This window comes from Rhinoraja longicauda, chromosome 9 (assembly GCF_053455715.1).
Source record: "Rhinoraja longicauda isolate Sanriku21f chromosome 9, sRhiLon1.1, whole genome shotgun sequence".
Taxonomy (NCBI): domain Eukaryota; kingdom Metazoa; phylum Chordata; class Chondrichthyes; order Rajiformes; family Arhynchobatidae; genus Rhinoraja; species Rhinoraja longicauda.
In genome coordinates, this window is record NC_135961.1 from 36,748,281 (window position 1) to 36,764,212 (window position 15,932).

Below are 15,932 nucleotides of genomic sequence, written 5' to 3' on the forward strand. Positions count from 1 at the left end.
GGTCAGGATCGAACCCGGGTCGCTAACGCACTAGACAGCAACTCTACCGCTGTGCCATCCTGGATTTTGCAAATGCTGGTTTACAAAAAAAGGCACAAAGTTCTGGAGCAACTCAGCAAGACAGGCAGCATCTCTGGAGAACACGGATGGGCGATGTTCCTGGTTGGGATCCTTCTGCATACAGGGGATTGGCTGACAGGCAAATGGAAAATAAATGGCTGGGACAATGAGCACATTCACCCATCCCACCCAATATCAGAAGTTAAAATTATTCCTCCTCATGTTTGCATGTCCCACCATTTTTATTAAATGTAAGCTTAACCAGACTCAGCACAGTGGTATCAGTATCCTTGTGATGGAGTGTGATATCCATAGTGACAAGGGCACTCTCTGTGGAAACCGGAGCACCCGAAGGAAACCAGAGCACCCGAAAGAAACCGGAGCACCCGAAAGAAACCGGAGCACCCGGACGAAACCCACGAGGTTACAGAGAGAAAGTGCAAACTCCACACGTAGACAGCACCCGAGGTCAAGATGAAACCCATCTCTGACACTCTGAGGCATTGGAATATCACCAACAGAATTGTCTGAAGAAGGGTCCTGATCTGTAACGTTATCTATTGACCATGTCCACAGATGCTGCCTGACCCATTGAGTTGCTCAAGCACTCTGTGTTTTTTCGCTGTAAACCAGCAGCTGCAATACCTTGCATCACCAACCAAATTTAAGGACGTACCTAAAATCAGGAGGAATTTCTTCTGTCGGAGGGCGGTGAATCTGTGGAATTCATTGCCACAGATAGCTATGGCGGCCGTCAATGGACATTTTTAAGGCTGAGATTGACAGATTCTTGGTTAGTAAGGGTGCAAAGGTAAAAGGGTGAAAGCAGGAGAATCCGTCCACTCTGGGTAGTTCTACGGAACTGGCAAAATTTGCAGCAAAGCGTCAACTACGGTACTCTGAAGTACCAATTGCCACTTTTGATTGTTGTAGTTGACATACGAAAGAAGAAGAAGAAGGGTTGAGAGGGAAAGATAGATCAGCCATGGAGGAGTAGACTCAATGGGCCGAATGGCCAAATTCTGCTCCTGTGGCTTATGAACATAAATGTGCTTGAGAAACCAGTTTCTGATTCAAAATCTTTACAAAGCCGGAGGGATTTTCAAAGATGAATTAAGTCTAGAAAATAATATTTACTGTAGGATAGTATTAATGTGCGGGGATCGCTGGGCGGCACGGACTTGGTGGGCCGAAAAGGCCTGTTTCCGGCTGTATATATATGATATGATATGATATGTTTAAAAAAATGTGCATACTGCTGCTGTATTTGCATATATAATCATTGTAAGAATACTGTCAACACGGATCAGATCCAAAGGGGATTTGATTATTAATCTGATTGTTTTAATCTGCCTCATCTGGTTGTCTGGAAAGATAATTTTGAAATAGTATGTGCATGTTTTGGGAGGCTAACCAAAGCATTCATTGCTAATCAAGGAGAATTCATGAATTAAAGCATGGAGATCCACAAAGGGGAAAAAGTAGGTTTGGGAGCAACAGACAGAACAGGATTGCTATTAGCTTCAATTCAATTGTGGCTAAACAACAGAATGAAAGGTAAAATATGTATGTTTAGCAGGGGGGGGGGGGGGGGGGGTCTCTTTAAAACCTACTTTTAATATTTATTTATTTGGTTTTTTTTAGATACATATAGAACTTTTTTTGCTGTTCATTTACAGAGTAGTATGTTTACATATCTGTTGGGCTGCTGCAAGTAAGAATTTCATTGTTGCATTTTAGGAACAATAAAACCCTCTTGACTGTTGACTCTTAACTAATGAAAGGCCTGGCTAGAGTGGATGTGGAGAGGATGTTTCCAGTAGCGGGAGAGTCTAGGACCAGAGGGCACAGCCTCAGAGTAAAAGGACGATCCTTTAGAATAGAGATAAGGAGGAATTTCTTTAGCCAGAGGGAGGTACATCTGTGGAATTCATTGTCACAGACAGCTGTGGAGCCCGTCAGTGCATATTTTTATAGGTTCTTGATTAGTAATGGCATCAATCCAAGGATGGAAAAATCAAATTCAAAGCTATAGGCAGAGGTTGAATAGGCTGGGACTCTATTCCTTGGAGTGCAGGAGATGAGGGGTGTACAAGATCATGAGAGGAATAGATCGGGTAGATGCACAGAGTCTCTTGCCCAGAGTAGGTGAATCGAGGATCAGAGGACATAGGTTTACGGTGAAGAGGAAAAGATTTAATAGGAATCTGAGGGGTAACTTTTTCACACAAAGGGTGGTGAATGTATGGAACAAGCTGCTGTAGTTGGAGCAGGGACAATCCCAACATTTAAGAAGCAGTTAGACAGGTACATGGATAGGACAGGTTTGGAGGGATATGGACCAAATGCTGGCAGGTGGGACTAGTGTAGCTGGAACATGTTGGGCCAAAGGGCCTGTTTCCACACAGTATAACTCTATGACTCTATGATAGAACTAGTGTATGGGTGATCGGTGGTCGGCATGGACTCGGTGGGCCGATGTACCTGTTTCCATGCTGTAAATCTAAACTAAATTAATCTAAGCACAACCTTTACGTAAACATGGTACTCTGTAAAACCCATTTTTTGTTATTATGGGTTTTACAGAGTACCAATAAGCTGTTGAGCTATATAGACTTGGGGACATAATTTTTGATTTTGCACTATTATTGATTGTTTATTTGTCTGTCAGGTATATATATAGTTCAGAGCAACATGAAACTCACAGCTCAAAACGGTTAACAGCTTAATGCTTTAATTGTGTTTGTTCAATTCTCTGATGTGTCGAAGCAGGAGGCATTTGGAGAGATAAACAATGTTATCACATCATTCCCTTGGGTGAATGCATTCAATCATTATCAACCTCCAGACAAGCACATTGTCCGAGATGATTAATTACACCCTGATAACATTTATTATGAACAAGACCCCCAGAAACAAGATAGATTGTGCAAAGCATCAAGCTGGCCAACCTGTTTACCGATACGCTGTGCAACTGATCATTCCCTTCCCTGATCTTAATGTCGAAACAAGGAACTGCAGATGATTAATTATGGGGATGGACTCTCCCTCCTCTAGTTACTTCTAAATAATCAGAACTAAAATAACAATTAGTTTAATGATAGGTGTCAAAGAAAATCAAGGGACTTGGGAGTGCTGATGCAGAATTCACAAAAAATAACTTCTTTAGTCAGAGGGTGGTGAATCTGGAATTCATTGCCACAGACGGCTGTGGGGGCCACATCATTGGGTATTTTTAAGGCGGAGATTGAGTACCGGTGTCAAGGGTTATGGGGAAAGGGCAGGAGAATGGGGTTGAACGGGAAAGATAGTTCGGCCATGATTGAATGGCGGAATAGACCTGATGGACCGATAGGTGACATTTCATGTCAGGATCTTACTTCAGATGGATTGTAGGAGTAACTGGAAAGAAAACTATAAGAGTGGAGGGGTAGGACAGAGTATGACAAGCCATTGCTGAGTGAGGTCAGTTGAGTTTGGTCTTTACACTTTAGAGATGCATTGTGGAAACAGGCACTTCAGCCCACCGAGTCAGCGCCGACCAGTGATTACGCCGTACTTGGAGGGACCAGTCTGGGGATGGACAAGCTTGTCATTCTTGATGGAAGTCAGGAAAGCGAGGAAATTGATGTTGATTGATGTTTTGGATTCAGTGGAGAATGAAGTAAAGCTGAGGTCATGACCGGTCTGGGCTTGTGTCCAACCATCCTATCAAAACCCCTCCGCGCCTCTCAATTGTTAGCACACAACAAAAGCTTTTCACTGTACCTGGGTACACGTGATAGTAAACTAAACTAAACTAAATCTCTGGAGAACATGGATAGGTGACGTTTCGGATTGGCACCCTTCTTCAGAATTCTGGTAAATCTCTTCTGCATCCTCTCTAACATCTCCACATCTTTCCTGTCTTGATACTTGCTTTTGGTTTACTCATCCTCTATCGCGGGGTAAAAAACTGTTGTTCCCAATATCTGAAGGGTCCCGACTCAAAACGTCACCTATCCATGTTTTCCAGAGGTGCAGCCTGACCTGTTGATTTGCTCCAGCACATTGTGTCTCTTTTTGCAAACCAGCATCTGCAGTTCCTTTCCTCTATACCTAAGAATTGTTTTGTGATCTTCCATTTACGAAGAATTTGCCAGGACTCGAGGGCCTGAGCTATAGGGATAGATTGAGCAGGCTAGGACACTATTCCTTGGAGCTCAGGAGGATATTGGTTGATTTTGTAGAGGTGGAGAAAATCATGAGGGGAATAGATCAGGTAGATGCACAGTCTTTTACCCAGAATAGAGGAATCAAGAACCAGAGGGCTATGTTTTTCAGTGAGAGGGCCAAGATTTAATAGGAATCCGAGGGGCATCTTTTTCACACAGACGGTGGTGGGTATATGGAATGAGCTATCAGCGGAGGTTGTTGAGGCAGGTACTGTAATAACATTTAGAAGATAATTGGACAGGTACGTGGGTAGGAAATGCATAGGGTCTTTTACTTAGGGTAAGGGAATCAAGAACTAGAGGACATAAGTATTAAGGTGAAGGGGGGGAAGATTTAACAGGAACATGAGGGGCAACATTTTTACACAGAGGGTGGTGAGTATATGGAACAAGCTGCCGGAGGAGGTAGTTGATGTAGGTACTATCACAATGTTTAAAAAACATTTGGACAGGTACATGGAAAGGACAGGTTTAGAGGTATATGGGCCAAATACAGACAGTTGGGACTAGTGTAGGATTAGGAGAAGGGGAGATGCAACGAGACCTGGGTGTCGTGGTACACCAGTCATTGAAAGTAGGCATGCAGGTGCAGCAGGCAGTGAAGAAAGCGAATGGTATGTTGGCATTCATAGCGAGGGGATTTGAGTATAGGAGCAGGGAGGTTCTGCTGCAGTTGTACAGGGCATTGGTGAGACCACACCTGGAGTATTGCGTACAGTTTTGGTCTCCTAATCTGAGGAAAGACATTCTTGCCATAGAGGGAGTACAGAGAAGGTTCACCAGATTGATTCCTGGGATGGCAGGACTTTCATATGAAGAAAGACTGGATAGACTCGGCTTGTACTCGCTGGAATTTAGAGGATTGAGGGGGGATCTTATAGAAACTTACAAAATTCTGAAGGGGTTGGACAGGCTAGATGCAGGAAGATTGTTCCCGATGTTGGGGAAGTCTAGAACAAGGGGTCACAGTTTAAGGATAAGGGGGAAGTCTTTTAGGACCGAGATGAGAATGTTTTTTTTCACACAGAGAGTGGTGAATCTGTGGAATTCTCTGCCACAGAAGGTAGTTGAGGCCAGTTCATTTACTATATTTAAGAGGGAGTTAGATGTGGCCCTTGTGGCTAAAGGGATCAGGGGGTATGGAGAGAAGGCAGGTATAGGATACTGAGTTGGATGATCAGCCATGATCATATTGAATGGCGGTGCAGGCTCGAAAGGCCGAATGGCCTACTCCTGCACCTATTTTCTATGTTTCTATGTGTAGATGGGGTTTGTTGGTCAGTATCGGCAAGTTGGGTCGAAGGGCCTGTCTCCACATTGTATGACTATGACTCTTTTAAGTGTTTGTCACTTATAGTGCAGCAAGATTATCGTATCTGCTTGAATCCCCGGTCTCCAACTCAGAGAGATGGTCATGGTGCCAAAGCTGAGACCTACTTCTCCCCTAATACAGACAAGTAAACATGAGAGGAGAGGAGTTCTTTGAAGATAATGAGTCTCTGCTCTTTTTGCAGTTGCTTCCGTACCTGCAGACCAACCTGACGGGATTTAGACAGCTGGAGATTCTGAACTTCCGCAATGGAAGTGTGATTGTGAACAGCAAAATGAAGTTTGCCAAGTCCGTACCCTACAATGTCACGCAGGCGGTCTACTGTGTCTTAGAGGACTTCTGTAATGCGGCGGCTGAGAGAAATAACCTGGAAATCGACCGATTTTCCCTCGATGTGGAGCCAGGTAAATAACATGGGGTGCTGCCCACTTGGTCTTGTCAACTTGTCTATAGAATGGCCCCGACCTGAAACGTCACCTCTCCATGTTCTGCAGAGATGTTGCCTGACCCACTGAGTTACTCCAGCACTTTGTATCTTTTGTTTCCACCTATCACCTGAGTCGTTTAACCAGTTCCCCAGTTCTCCACATTGTTTCTCTTGAGATCGCACCTTCGCCAGCCAACAGTGGCCCACCAAAAAACACCCTGCCAGAGGCCATCTGTGGCTGGCTCTGATTGGTCCTGATCTTCTCTCGCCTTCAGCTTTCAGAATTAATCGGAATTAAAATAACAATTAGTTTAATGGTGGGTGTCAAAGAAAATCAGCAACCGTATCAAAAATAGTTTTGGAGAAACTTTTTAAGGAGGTCACTCAGGTGTGAACTGGGGCCCATCTGAGGCTGTAATTAAATCTCAAAATCAAAGGCAGGAGAGTTTTTGCTTTCCACACGTTTCCAACGCATGGAAGAAACCAGAACAAAAGCAGCTGTCCTGGATTTGTCGTGCTAACTCTGCAAAACTGACATGGAACCTAACTAAAATTAAGATTAATCTCTAGAACAATCCAGAGGTAAATCACTAGCACATTAAATAAGTTGCACTAAAATGTGTATAAATAATGCAGTTGATCATCCATTCGTGTAATGATGCCCCCATTCACTTTCTAATTGGCTTGGATAGGTGTTGCGCAACAAATGTGGATGTGTGCAGCTCTATCGGACTTTGGTTAGGCTGCACCCGGAGTATAACGTGGAGTTCTGGTCGCTCCATTACAGGAAAGATGAGGAGGCTTTGGAGGGGATGCAGAGGAGGTTTACCAGATTGATGCCTGGATTAGAGGGTTTCAGCTACAGGGAGAGGTTGGATAAACTTGGACCGTTTCCTCTGGAACATCAGAGGTTGATGGGTGACGATAGACGTATATAAAGTTATGAGAAACCCATCCAGTGATTTGGCTTCTACTGCCCTCTGTGGCAGAGAATTCCGTAAATTCACAACTCTGGGTGAAAAAGTTTTTTCTCAGTTTTAAATGGCCTCCCCTTTATTCTAAGACTGTGTCCCCTGGTTCTGGACTCGCCCAACATTGGGAACATCTTTCCTGCATCCAGCTTGTCCAGTCCTTTTATAATTTTATATGTTTCTATAAGATCCCCTCTCATCCTTCTAAACTCCAGTGAATACAAGCCTAGTCTTTTCAATCTTTCCTCATATGTCAATCCCACCATCCCAGGGATCAATCTCGTGAACCTACGCTGCACTGCCTCAATTACAAGGATGTCCTTCCTCAAATTAGGAGACCAAAACTGTACACAATACTCCAGATGTGGTCTTACCAGGGCCCTATACAACTGCAGAAGAACCTCTTTACTCCTATACTGAAATCCTCTTGTTTATGAAGGCCAACATTCCATTAGCCTTCTTTGAATTGAGTTGAATTGAAAGAATGGAACACAGAATGGAAACTAGCCCTTCGGCCCACCAACTCCATGCCAACCATGGGTTACTGTTCACACTAGTTCTATGTTATCTCCACTTTCACATCCACTCCCTACACTCTAGGGGAACTTTACAGAAGCCAATTAACCGATAAACCCGCACATCTTTGTATTGTGGGAGGAAACTGGAGCACCCGGAGGAAACCCATGCAGTCAGAGGGAGATCATGCAAACTCCATACACAGACAGCGACCAAGTTCAGGATTGAACCCGGGTCTCTAACGCTATGAGGCAGCGGCTCTACCAGCTGTGCCACTGTGCCACTGTGCTGCCCAGACTGGTGGCACCAAGGAGGGTCAGGACGCACCAAGGAGGGTCAACCTAAGGCAAAGAGTCCCGACCGAAACATCACCTATCCATGTTCTACAGAGATGCTGCCTGTCCTGTTGAATTACTCCAGCACTTTGTGTCTTATTTTTTGTAAATCAGTGTCTGCAGTTCCTTGTGTCTCTGGACTAATCCTGAATCTTGTTTCAGCTGACCAAGCTAACATGTGCAAGTTCCAGGCATGTGACGAATATTCGGAGTGTCGAGTCAATAAGCTAACGAAGGAAGCCCACTGTGTGTGCTACCCCGGTTATGTCAGTGTGGACGGACTGCCCTGCCAGAGTGTCTGTAGCCTCAGACCAAACTACTGCCTCAACAATGGCAGGTGTGAGATGGATCCGGTGAAGGGAGCCATCTGCAGGTACGTGACTCATTGGGGGGACTGCGGGTGAAACGTGTGTGTCAGGACCTGTTCTGGGGACAGAACGGTATCCAATCCTAGAAGTATCTAGAGAGGTGGCACAGCAGTAGAGTTGCTGCCTTACAGCGCCAAAGACACGGGTTTGATCCTGACTACGGGCACTATCTCTAGGGAGTTTGTACGTTCTCCCTGTGACCTGTGTGGTTTTTCCCTGCGTCATCCAGTTTCCTCGCACTCCAAAGACGTACAGATTTGTAGGTTAATTGGCTTCGGTAAAACGGTAAATTGTCCCTAATGTGTAAGATAGTGTTAGTGTGCAGGGATCATTGGTTGGCACAGACTCGGTAGGCCGAAGGGCTTATTTCTGCGCTGTATCTCTGAATTAAACTAAACAAAAACTAACTATCAGTTCATAAGGTCATGTCATAGGAGCAGAATTAGGCTATTCATCCCATCGAGTCAACTCTCAAATTCAATCATGGCTGATCTATCCTTCCCTCTCAACCCCATTCACTTGCCTTCTCCTTAAAGCTATGCCCTCTAGTATTTGATTTTTCCATTCTGGGAAAAAGGGTCTGACTGTCTTCCCTATCTATGCTTCTCATCATTTTATTCTAACAGGTCTCCCCACAACCTCCAGCATTCCAGAGAAAACATTCCAAGTCTGTTGAACTTCTCTCTACAGCTAATATCCCCTAATCCAGGCATCTAATGAACTGATTATCATGTTGTAAGTCATAGTAACAGTGGTAGACCATTTGCCCATCGAGTCCACTCCACCATTCAATCATGGTGGATCTATTTTTCCCTCACAACCCCATTCTCCTACCTTCTCCCCATAATTTTTGACGCCCTTACGAAGCAAGAATCTGTCAATCTCCACTTTAAACATACCCAATGACGTGGTAATGAATTCCACAAATTTACTACCCTCTGACTAAAGAAATTCTTCCTCATCTCCATCCAAAGGTACGTCCTTTAATTCTGAGGCTCTGGCCTCTGGTCTTAGATTCTCCCACTAATGGATACATCCTCTACACATCCACTCTGTCCAGGACTTTCACTAAACTAAACTATTCAGTAAGTTTGAATGAGGTCCCCCCTCAACTTTCTAAATTCCAGCAACTACAAGCTCAGTGCCATCAAATGCTCATCCTACGTTAACCCAACCATCACCGGGATCATTCTCGTAAACCTTCACAGTGAACACAATGTCTTTGCACTGTTTCTTTACATTCAACAAAAGATTTACCTAAAGTAAGTTAAATCACTTTCCATTACTGTGGCAATAACACTTTGATGTTCAAGTAACCTGAAATTTGCTCAGTCATGATTCACAGAGAGTGGTGGGTATATGGAACGAGCTGCCGGAGGAGGGAGTATAGGAGGTGCCAAATTATTTGAGGCAAACTGATGTTCAAAATAGGTGGCGACACTCCTTCTTAAATCTTGAATTTGCATAGATTCCCTTTGACTGTGTGAAGGATGTGGTCCTCTCATTTGATAGGGTATAGTCCCGATCTTCTGACCAACCTTATTGCGGACATTGCACTTAAAATAAAATCTGCACTTTCTCTGTAACTGTAAAGCTGCAACACCATATTCTGCACTTTGGTATTTTTCTCTTTGTGCTTATTTTTTGTACTTGTGCGTGTGTTTGAAAAAAAAATTCTCCCCCTCTGAGTTTTTCTTTTGCTCCGATAATTTTCGAAGTATTTGTGATCTTGTTCTGGACTTGATTGTACTCACGTTTAGTATGATTTGACTGGATAGCATGCACAACTGCATTTGGAGTATTGTGAGCAGCTTTGGGCACCATGTCTGAGAAAGGATGTGCTGGCGTTGAAGAGGGTCCAGAGGAGGTTTATCCCAGGAATGATTGGGTTAACATATGATAAGCATTTGAAGGCACTGGACCTGTACTCAACGGCGTTTAGAAGGATGAAGGAAGACCCCATTGAAATGTACCGAAGAGTGAAAGGCCTGGATAGAGTGAATGTGGAGAGGATGTTTCCACTAGTGGGAGAGCCTAGGACTAGAGGCCATAACCGTAGAATAAAAGGACGTACCTTTAGAAAGGCGATGAGAAGGAATTTCTATCGTCAGAGGGCGGTGAACGTGTGGAATTCATTGCCACAGTAGGCTGTGGAGGCCAGGATATTTTTAAGGCACCGATTTACAAGATTCTTGATTAGCACGGGTATCAGGGGACACCACTGTGCCAGAGCTACTACACTCCAAATTCTCCCAGTTGACTGTGCCTGAACCCCTCTGTCAGGGGATCATCAACTTCCTGACAGATAGGAAGCCGCATGTGAGGCTGGGAAAGCACATCTTGGACCTGCAGACCCTCAGCATAGGAGCTCCGCAAGGCTGCATACTCTCCCCTCTCCTTTACTCTCTCTACACCAACGACTGCACATCCACAGACTCCTCTGTCAAGCTCCTCAAGTTTGTGGATGACACAACCCTGATTGGACTGATCCAGGATGGGGAGGAATCTGCCTACAGACGGGAAGTGACACAGCTGGCGTCCTGGTGCCTTCATAACAACCTGGAGCTCAATGCTCTTAAGACAGTTGAACTAATTGTAGACTTTCGAAGAGCTCCCCCTCCCCTCCCCCCACTCACCATTAACAACACCATAGTCACATCTGTGGAGTCATTTAAGTTCCTTGGAACCACCATCTCCAGGGACCTTAAATGGGGGGCCACCATCGACTCCACAGTCAAAAAGGCCCAACAGAGGATGTACTTCCTGCGGCAACTGAGGAAACACAATCTGCCACAGGCAATGATGGTCCAATTCTATACTGCTATCATTGAGTCCGTCCTCACCTTCTCCATCATGGTCTGGTTTGGCTCAGCCACCAAGCACGACATCTGGAGGCTGCAACGGATCGTTCGCACAGCTGAGAAGGTTGTTGGCTGCAACCTTCCCCCTATTGACGAACTGTACACTGCAAGGGCCAGGAAGCAAGCGGGCAAGATCATCTCTGACCCCTCTCACTCTTGCCACAAAATGTTTGAAGCACTTCTCTCTGGAAGATGACCGGACTGTCAAAGCAGCCACAGCCAGACATAAAAACAGCTGTTTTCCACAAGTGATAGTTCTACTCAATAATCAAAGTCTGTAGTCTCTTTTTTGCTCTGGTTTATTTTCACCCACATGTTTAGACCGCAATGTTGCATCCTTATTATTTTGATGTGTTTATGCTTTATACTTAATTGTTAACTGTATGTTTGTGTTGTCATTTGTGAGCGGAGCACTAAGGCACTAAGGAGAATGGGGTTGAGAGGGAAAGATAGATCAGCCTTGATTGAATGGTGGAGTAGACTTGATGGCCTAATTCTTCTCCTATAATTATGAACTTATGAAAACAAAGATTTTCACTGTATCTCGGTACACGTAACAATAATAAACCACTAATAATACCAGGACTAGATTGCAAGCACACTCTCCAGACACAAAAGAAGCTAACGATCCCTGGCCTCTTTTGTACCTGTGACAGGATTCTCTTCCCTGCCCCCCGCCCCCCGCCCCCCGCCCCGTCTTGTTTCAGCGGGACTTGCACAGATAACCTGTATGCTTTAAATTACAGATGCCACCTAGGGTCTGACTGGTTATACAAAGGCAGACGCTGTGCTGAGCTCAAGTCCGAGCCACCACTCACTGCAGTTACCACGGTCCTGTCTGTTTTTGGAGTGCTGCTCCTTGCTTCAGTTCTCACCCTCCTCTTGCCCAGGGTATTCCACCAACTGGTGAAAAACAAGAACCGTCGTTGTCTGTAAGCCTCCTTTTATTTTTAACCTTTTCCAACAAATTTCTTTCAAAGGCTTTTTTTTTCTTGCTTCTTGTGCGTGTGTTTGTTTTTGAAACCATTTTTCTTCCTCTCTGAGTTTTTCTTTTGCTCCGATAATGTTTGAGGTATTTGTGATCTTGTTCTGTGACTTAGAGACGGCGGTGCAGTGGAGAGTCAGGGCAGTTTTAACCCAGGCTTTGAGGGGGACGAGACATTGAGTGTCTCTCACTGCCACCCACGAGATCTCCACAGACAACCACACGGCAACACCGCAACCACATCCTCTCCACACAGAAACCCCCAGGCATTTGGCCAAGAGGTAACTACACCAGACTTTTTTTTTAAAGGATGCACCTTTTTTTTCTTTTTCTTCTTTATCCAGAACTCTCAACCTTATTTCTGGTGTTGTCGGCCATTTTTTTTTCTTCTATTTTCTATTTTTAATCGATTGACGTTATTTTTGATTGTTGTTAAAATGGCTGCCAAGATTTGAGGCAAGAAGATCTTGGTCCTGCCCGTTCTTTTGTTGTTCTTCTAAATCGGTCCCTCCGATCGAGGATAACCGGCCTCTCCTCCATCTCTGTGGGCTCTGATGAGGCCAGCTCCATCCATGTTGGGAACAGTTCCATCCAAGACCACAAGAAATTGCAGAGAATTGTGGACGCAGCCCAGACCATCACACATACCAATCTCCATTCCATTGACTCTATTTACACCGCACGCTGCCTCGACAAGGCCACCAGCATAATTAAAGACCAGTCTCACCCCGGTCACTCCCTCTTCTCCCCTCTCCCATCAGACAAGAGGTACAGAAGTGTGAAAACACACACCTCCAGATTCAGGGACAGTTTCTTCCCAGCTGTAATCAGGCAACTGAACCATCCTATCACAAACTAGAGAGCCATTCTGAACTAATACCTACCTCATTGGAGACCCTTGGACTATTTTTAATCGGACTTTATCATGCACTAAACGTTATTTTCTTTATCGTGTATCTGTGCACTGTGGACGGTTCAATTGTAATCGAGTATTCTCTTTCCGCTGGCTGGTTAGCACGCAACAATAGCTTTTCACTGTACCTCGGTACACATGACAATAAACTAAACTAACTAACAGATGTGGTAGGTCCTATCACAGCATTTAAGAAACATTTAGACAGGTACATGGAATAGGACAGGTTTAGAGGGATATGGGCCAAATGCAGGAAGGTGGGATTAGTGTGGATGGGACATGTTGTTTGGGGTGGGCAAGTTTGACCAAAGGTCTTGTTTCCACGCTCCACGACTAACAGTGTTGGCCCCTTAGACTGTGCCAGGGGAAACTGAGCAACCTCCCACTTTGTCATTTTGAGCGATACCTCCCATTAATAACCTGCAGTGACCGGACTGGGGCTCAGATGGACCATTGCAGCCAGGAAGAGTGGACAGACACAAAATGCTGGAGTAAGTCAGCAGGACAGGCAGCATCTCTGGAGAGAAGGAATGGTACATAGTCAATGCAGCTGCACCTTAGCAATCACGCGCCCAATGTAATGCTAAACACTCCACTAAACCCATACAAACTTACAAATAGAGTTTGAAAATGAAGTTAGTTTCTTCCCAGCTGCTATCAGGCAACTGAACCATCCATTCACCAGCTAGAGAGCAGTCCTGACAACCCATCTACCTCATTGAAGACCTCTGAACTATCTCTAATTGGACTTTATCGCACTTCAGTGTTGTATCTTGCACTAAATGTTGTTCCCTTTGGTTGAAGAGACTGATGGCAAATTGGAGAGGCGTTGCAATGCCAAATTAAAGGTGGCGTGAAGCAGATATTGGAGAGAGCATTGGGCCTGATCACGCTTCATAGAGTTTTAGCCTTCCAGTCACACCTCCAGCCAGTTTGGGAGACTGCCGGCAGGGCAGGACACAATTTCTCCCTCCACTCCATCACTTTATTTTCAGGATACACGTCCACCACCAATTTTCTGGCTACCATGTTTCCAGAGGCTTTCTGGATTATCCGTTTTGCCAGACCAACAGAGGTTACGGCCTCTGAGAGGGGTCCAATGGTACCGGAATGATCCGTCTAGGCTGCCGAGGAGCTGAGATACCTGCAAAGTCGGCCTCAGAAGTCGGCCACGGGAACGGATTTGCCGTCTCCGGCCGGGCCGGAGTCCCAGAGACCCGGCTGCAGGGAGCACATTCGACTCACCGATGGGCCGCGGAAGTCCAGATGAGGTAGAGATCGGCCGTCTCACCCAGCCTAGATGCCACATTTTCAGGGGGATTTCCGGGCGGGGTGGGGGGTGGAATTTTAAGTGCGCTTTTGTAATTTTGTCTGGATTAAAGGAGGTGCCAGACCACCAGTTGCCAGAAAGTCGGTGGTGGACCTGTACTACAGGTAAGTTGCTTTTTCAGCAGCTAACAATTCCTTCCTACATGTGGCGGCAGATGGTGGTTGCGTGGGTGCATTGCTGAGTTTGCTGTGTTGTGGGATGTAGATATGGGGAGCAGTAACAGTCTGCTCCGTCAGGTGAGTACAGAACTGGACTGACCCTCAGGGACTCCTGAATCCCACCATGGATTTTGAAGATGGAGTGAGACCCTTGTCTACCGAGCCATTCTTTAATCTAAGACCGCTGCGGGACTTAGCAAGAATCAGCGGGCATAGGTTTAAGGTGAAGGGGGAAATATTTAATAGGAACCTGAGGGGCCACTTTTTTTACAGAGGGTGGTGGGTGTATGGAACAAGCTGCAGGAGGAGGTAGTTGACGCTGGGACTATTGCAGCTTTTAAAACATTTGGTCAGGTTCATGGATAGGATAGTTTAGGGAGATTAGGTGGGACTAGTGTAGAAGGAGTATGTCGATGTGAGCAAGTTTGGCCCAAGGGCCTGTTTCCAAGCTGTTTAACTCTATGACCAGGATCCTGAGAAATGTATGCTTTACAGAGACACAAGGAACTGCAGATACTGGAATCTTGAGCAAAACACAAAGTGCTGGAGGAACTCAGCAGGTCAGGCAGTTTTGTGGAGGGAAATGGACAGGCAATGTATTGGGTCTGGACCCTTCTGATTGGAGTAGCAGAGAAAGCTGGAGAAGAGAGGTGGGAGAGGAACAACACCTGGTAAGTGATAGGTGGATACAGGTGAGGTGAGTTGGATTGGCAGATGGGTGGAGTAAGTGATAGGTGGATACAGGTGAGGTGAGTTGGATTGGCAGATGGGTGGAGTAAGTGACAAATGCTAGAAGTGAGAAGGAGATAAACGGGTAGCAGATAAGGAGAGAAGCGGAGTGAAGCTGGAATGAGGGGTATGGGTGGAAGGGAGGGAGGGAGGGAGAGGAAAGGAGAGGGAGGGAGGGTGAAAGGGAAATATGGGACTCGGGGAAAGGAGATGAGTGACAAGGGAGGGACAGGAACAGGGTGACTGGGATGGTGAGAGATTTAAACTTTAGGATATAGAGAGGAAACAGGACCTTCGGCCCACCGAGTCCATGCCGATCAGCAATCACCCCATACACTAGCACTATCTTACACACTTGGGACAATTTACAAATTTACAGAAGCCAAGTAACCTACAAACCTGTATATCTTTTGAGTATGGGAGGAAACCGGAGCACCTGGAGAAAACCCACGTAGTCTCAGGGAGAATGTATAAACTCCATACAGACAGCACTCGTGGTCAGGATCGAACCCGGGTCTCTGGCACTGTAAGGCAGCAACTCTACCACTGCGCCACTATGCTGCGCTGAGTGTACAAGGGAGGGAGGGGGGGAAGGAACGGAACGGGGTGGTGGGAGATGGTAGGAAATGTGGAGGGGGCAAAGGGAAGAGATAGTGGTTGGGAGGGGTTATTACTTTGAATTGGAGTACAATGGAGGGGGAAGGAACAGCTTATTTTTCGTATTTCAATCCAATT

At 45.6% G+C, this 15,932-nt stretch overlaps 1 protein-coding gene across 3 annotated transcripts in view; it reads left to right on the top strand.

The window, feature by feature from the left end:
* impg1a (interphotoreceptor matrix proteoglycan 1a) overlaps nt 1-15,932 on the top strand; it is a 54,011-nt gene that overhangs the window by 34,201 nt on the left and 3,878 nt on the right. Inside the window, exons 13-16 of one of the 3 annotated variants that reach the window (XM_078405150.1) lie at nt 5,789-6,008; nt 8,016-8,226; nt 11,829-12,014; nt 12,183-12,348. In XM_078405150.1, the coding sequence (XP_078261276.1) occupies nt 5,789-6,008; nt 8,016-8,226; nt 11,829-12,014; nt 12,183-12,348 (783 nt within the window). The remainder of the gene's footprint in view (nt 1-5,788; nt 6,009-8,015; nt 8,227-11,828; nt 12,015-12,182; nt 12,349-15,932) is intronic. The other 2 variants (XM_078405151.1, XM_078405152.1) reach the window with 2 other exon arrangements.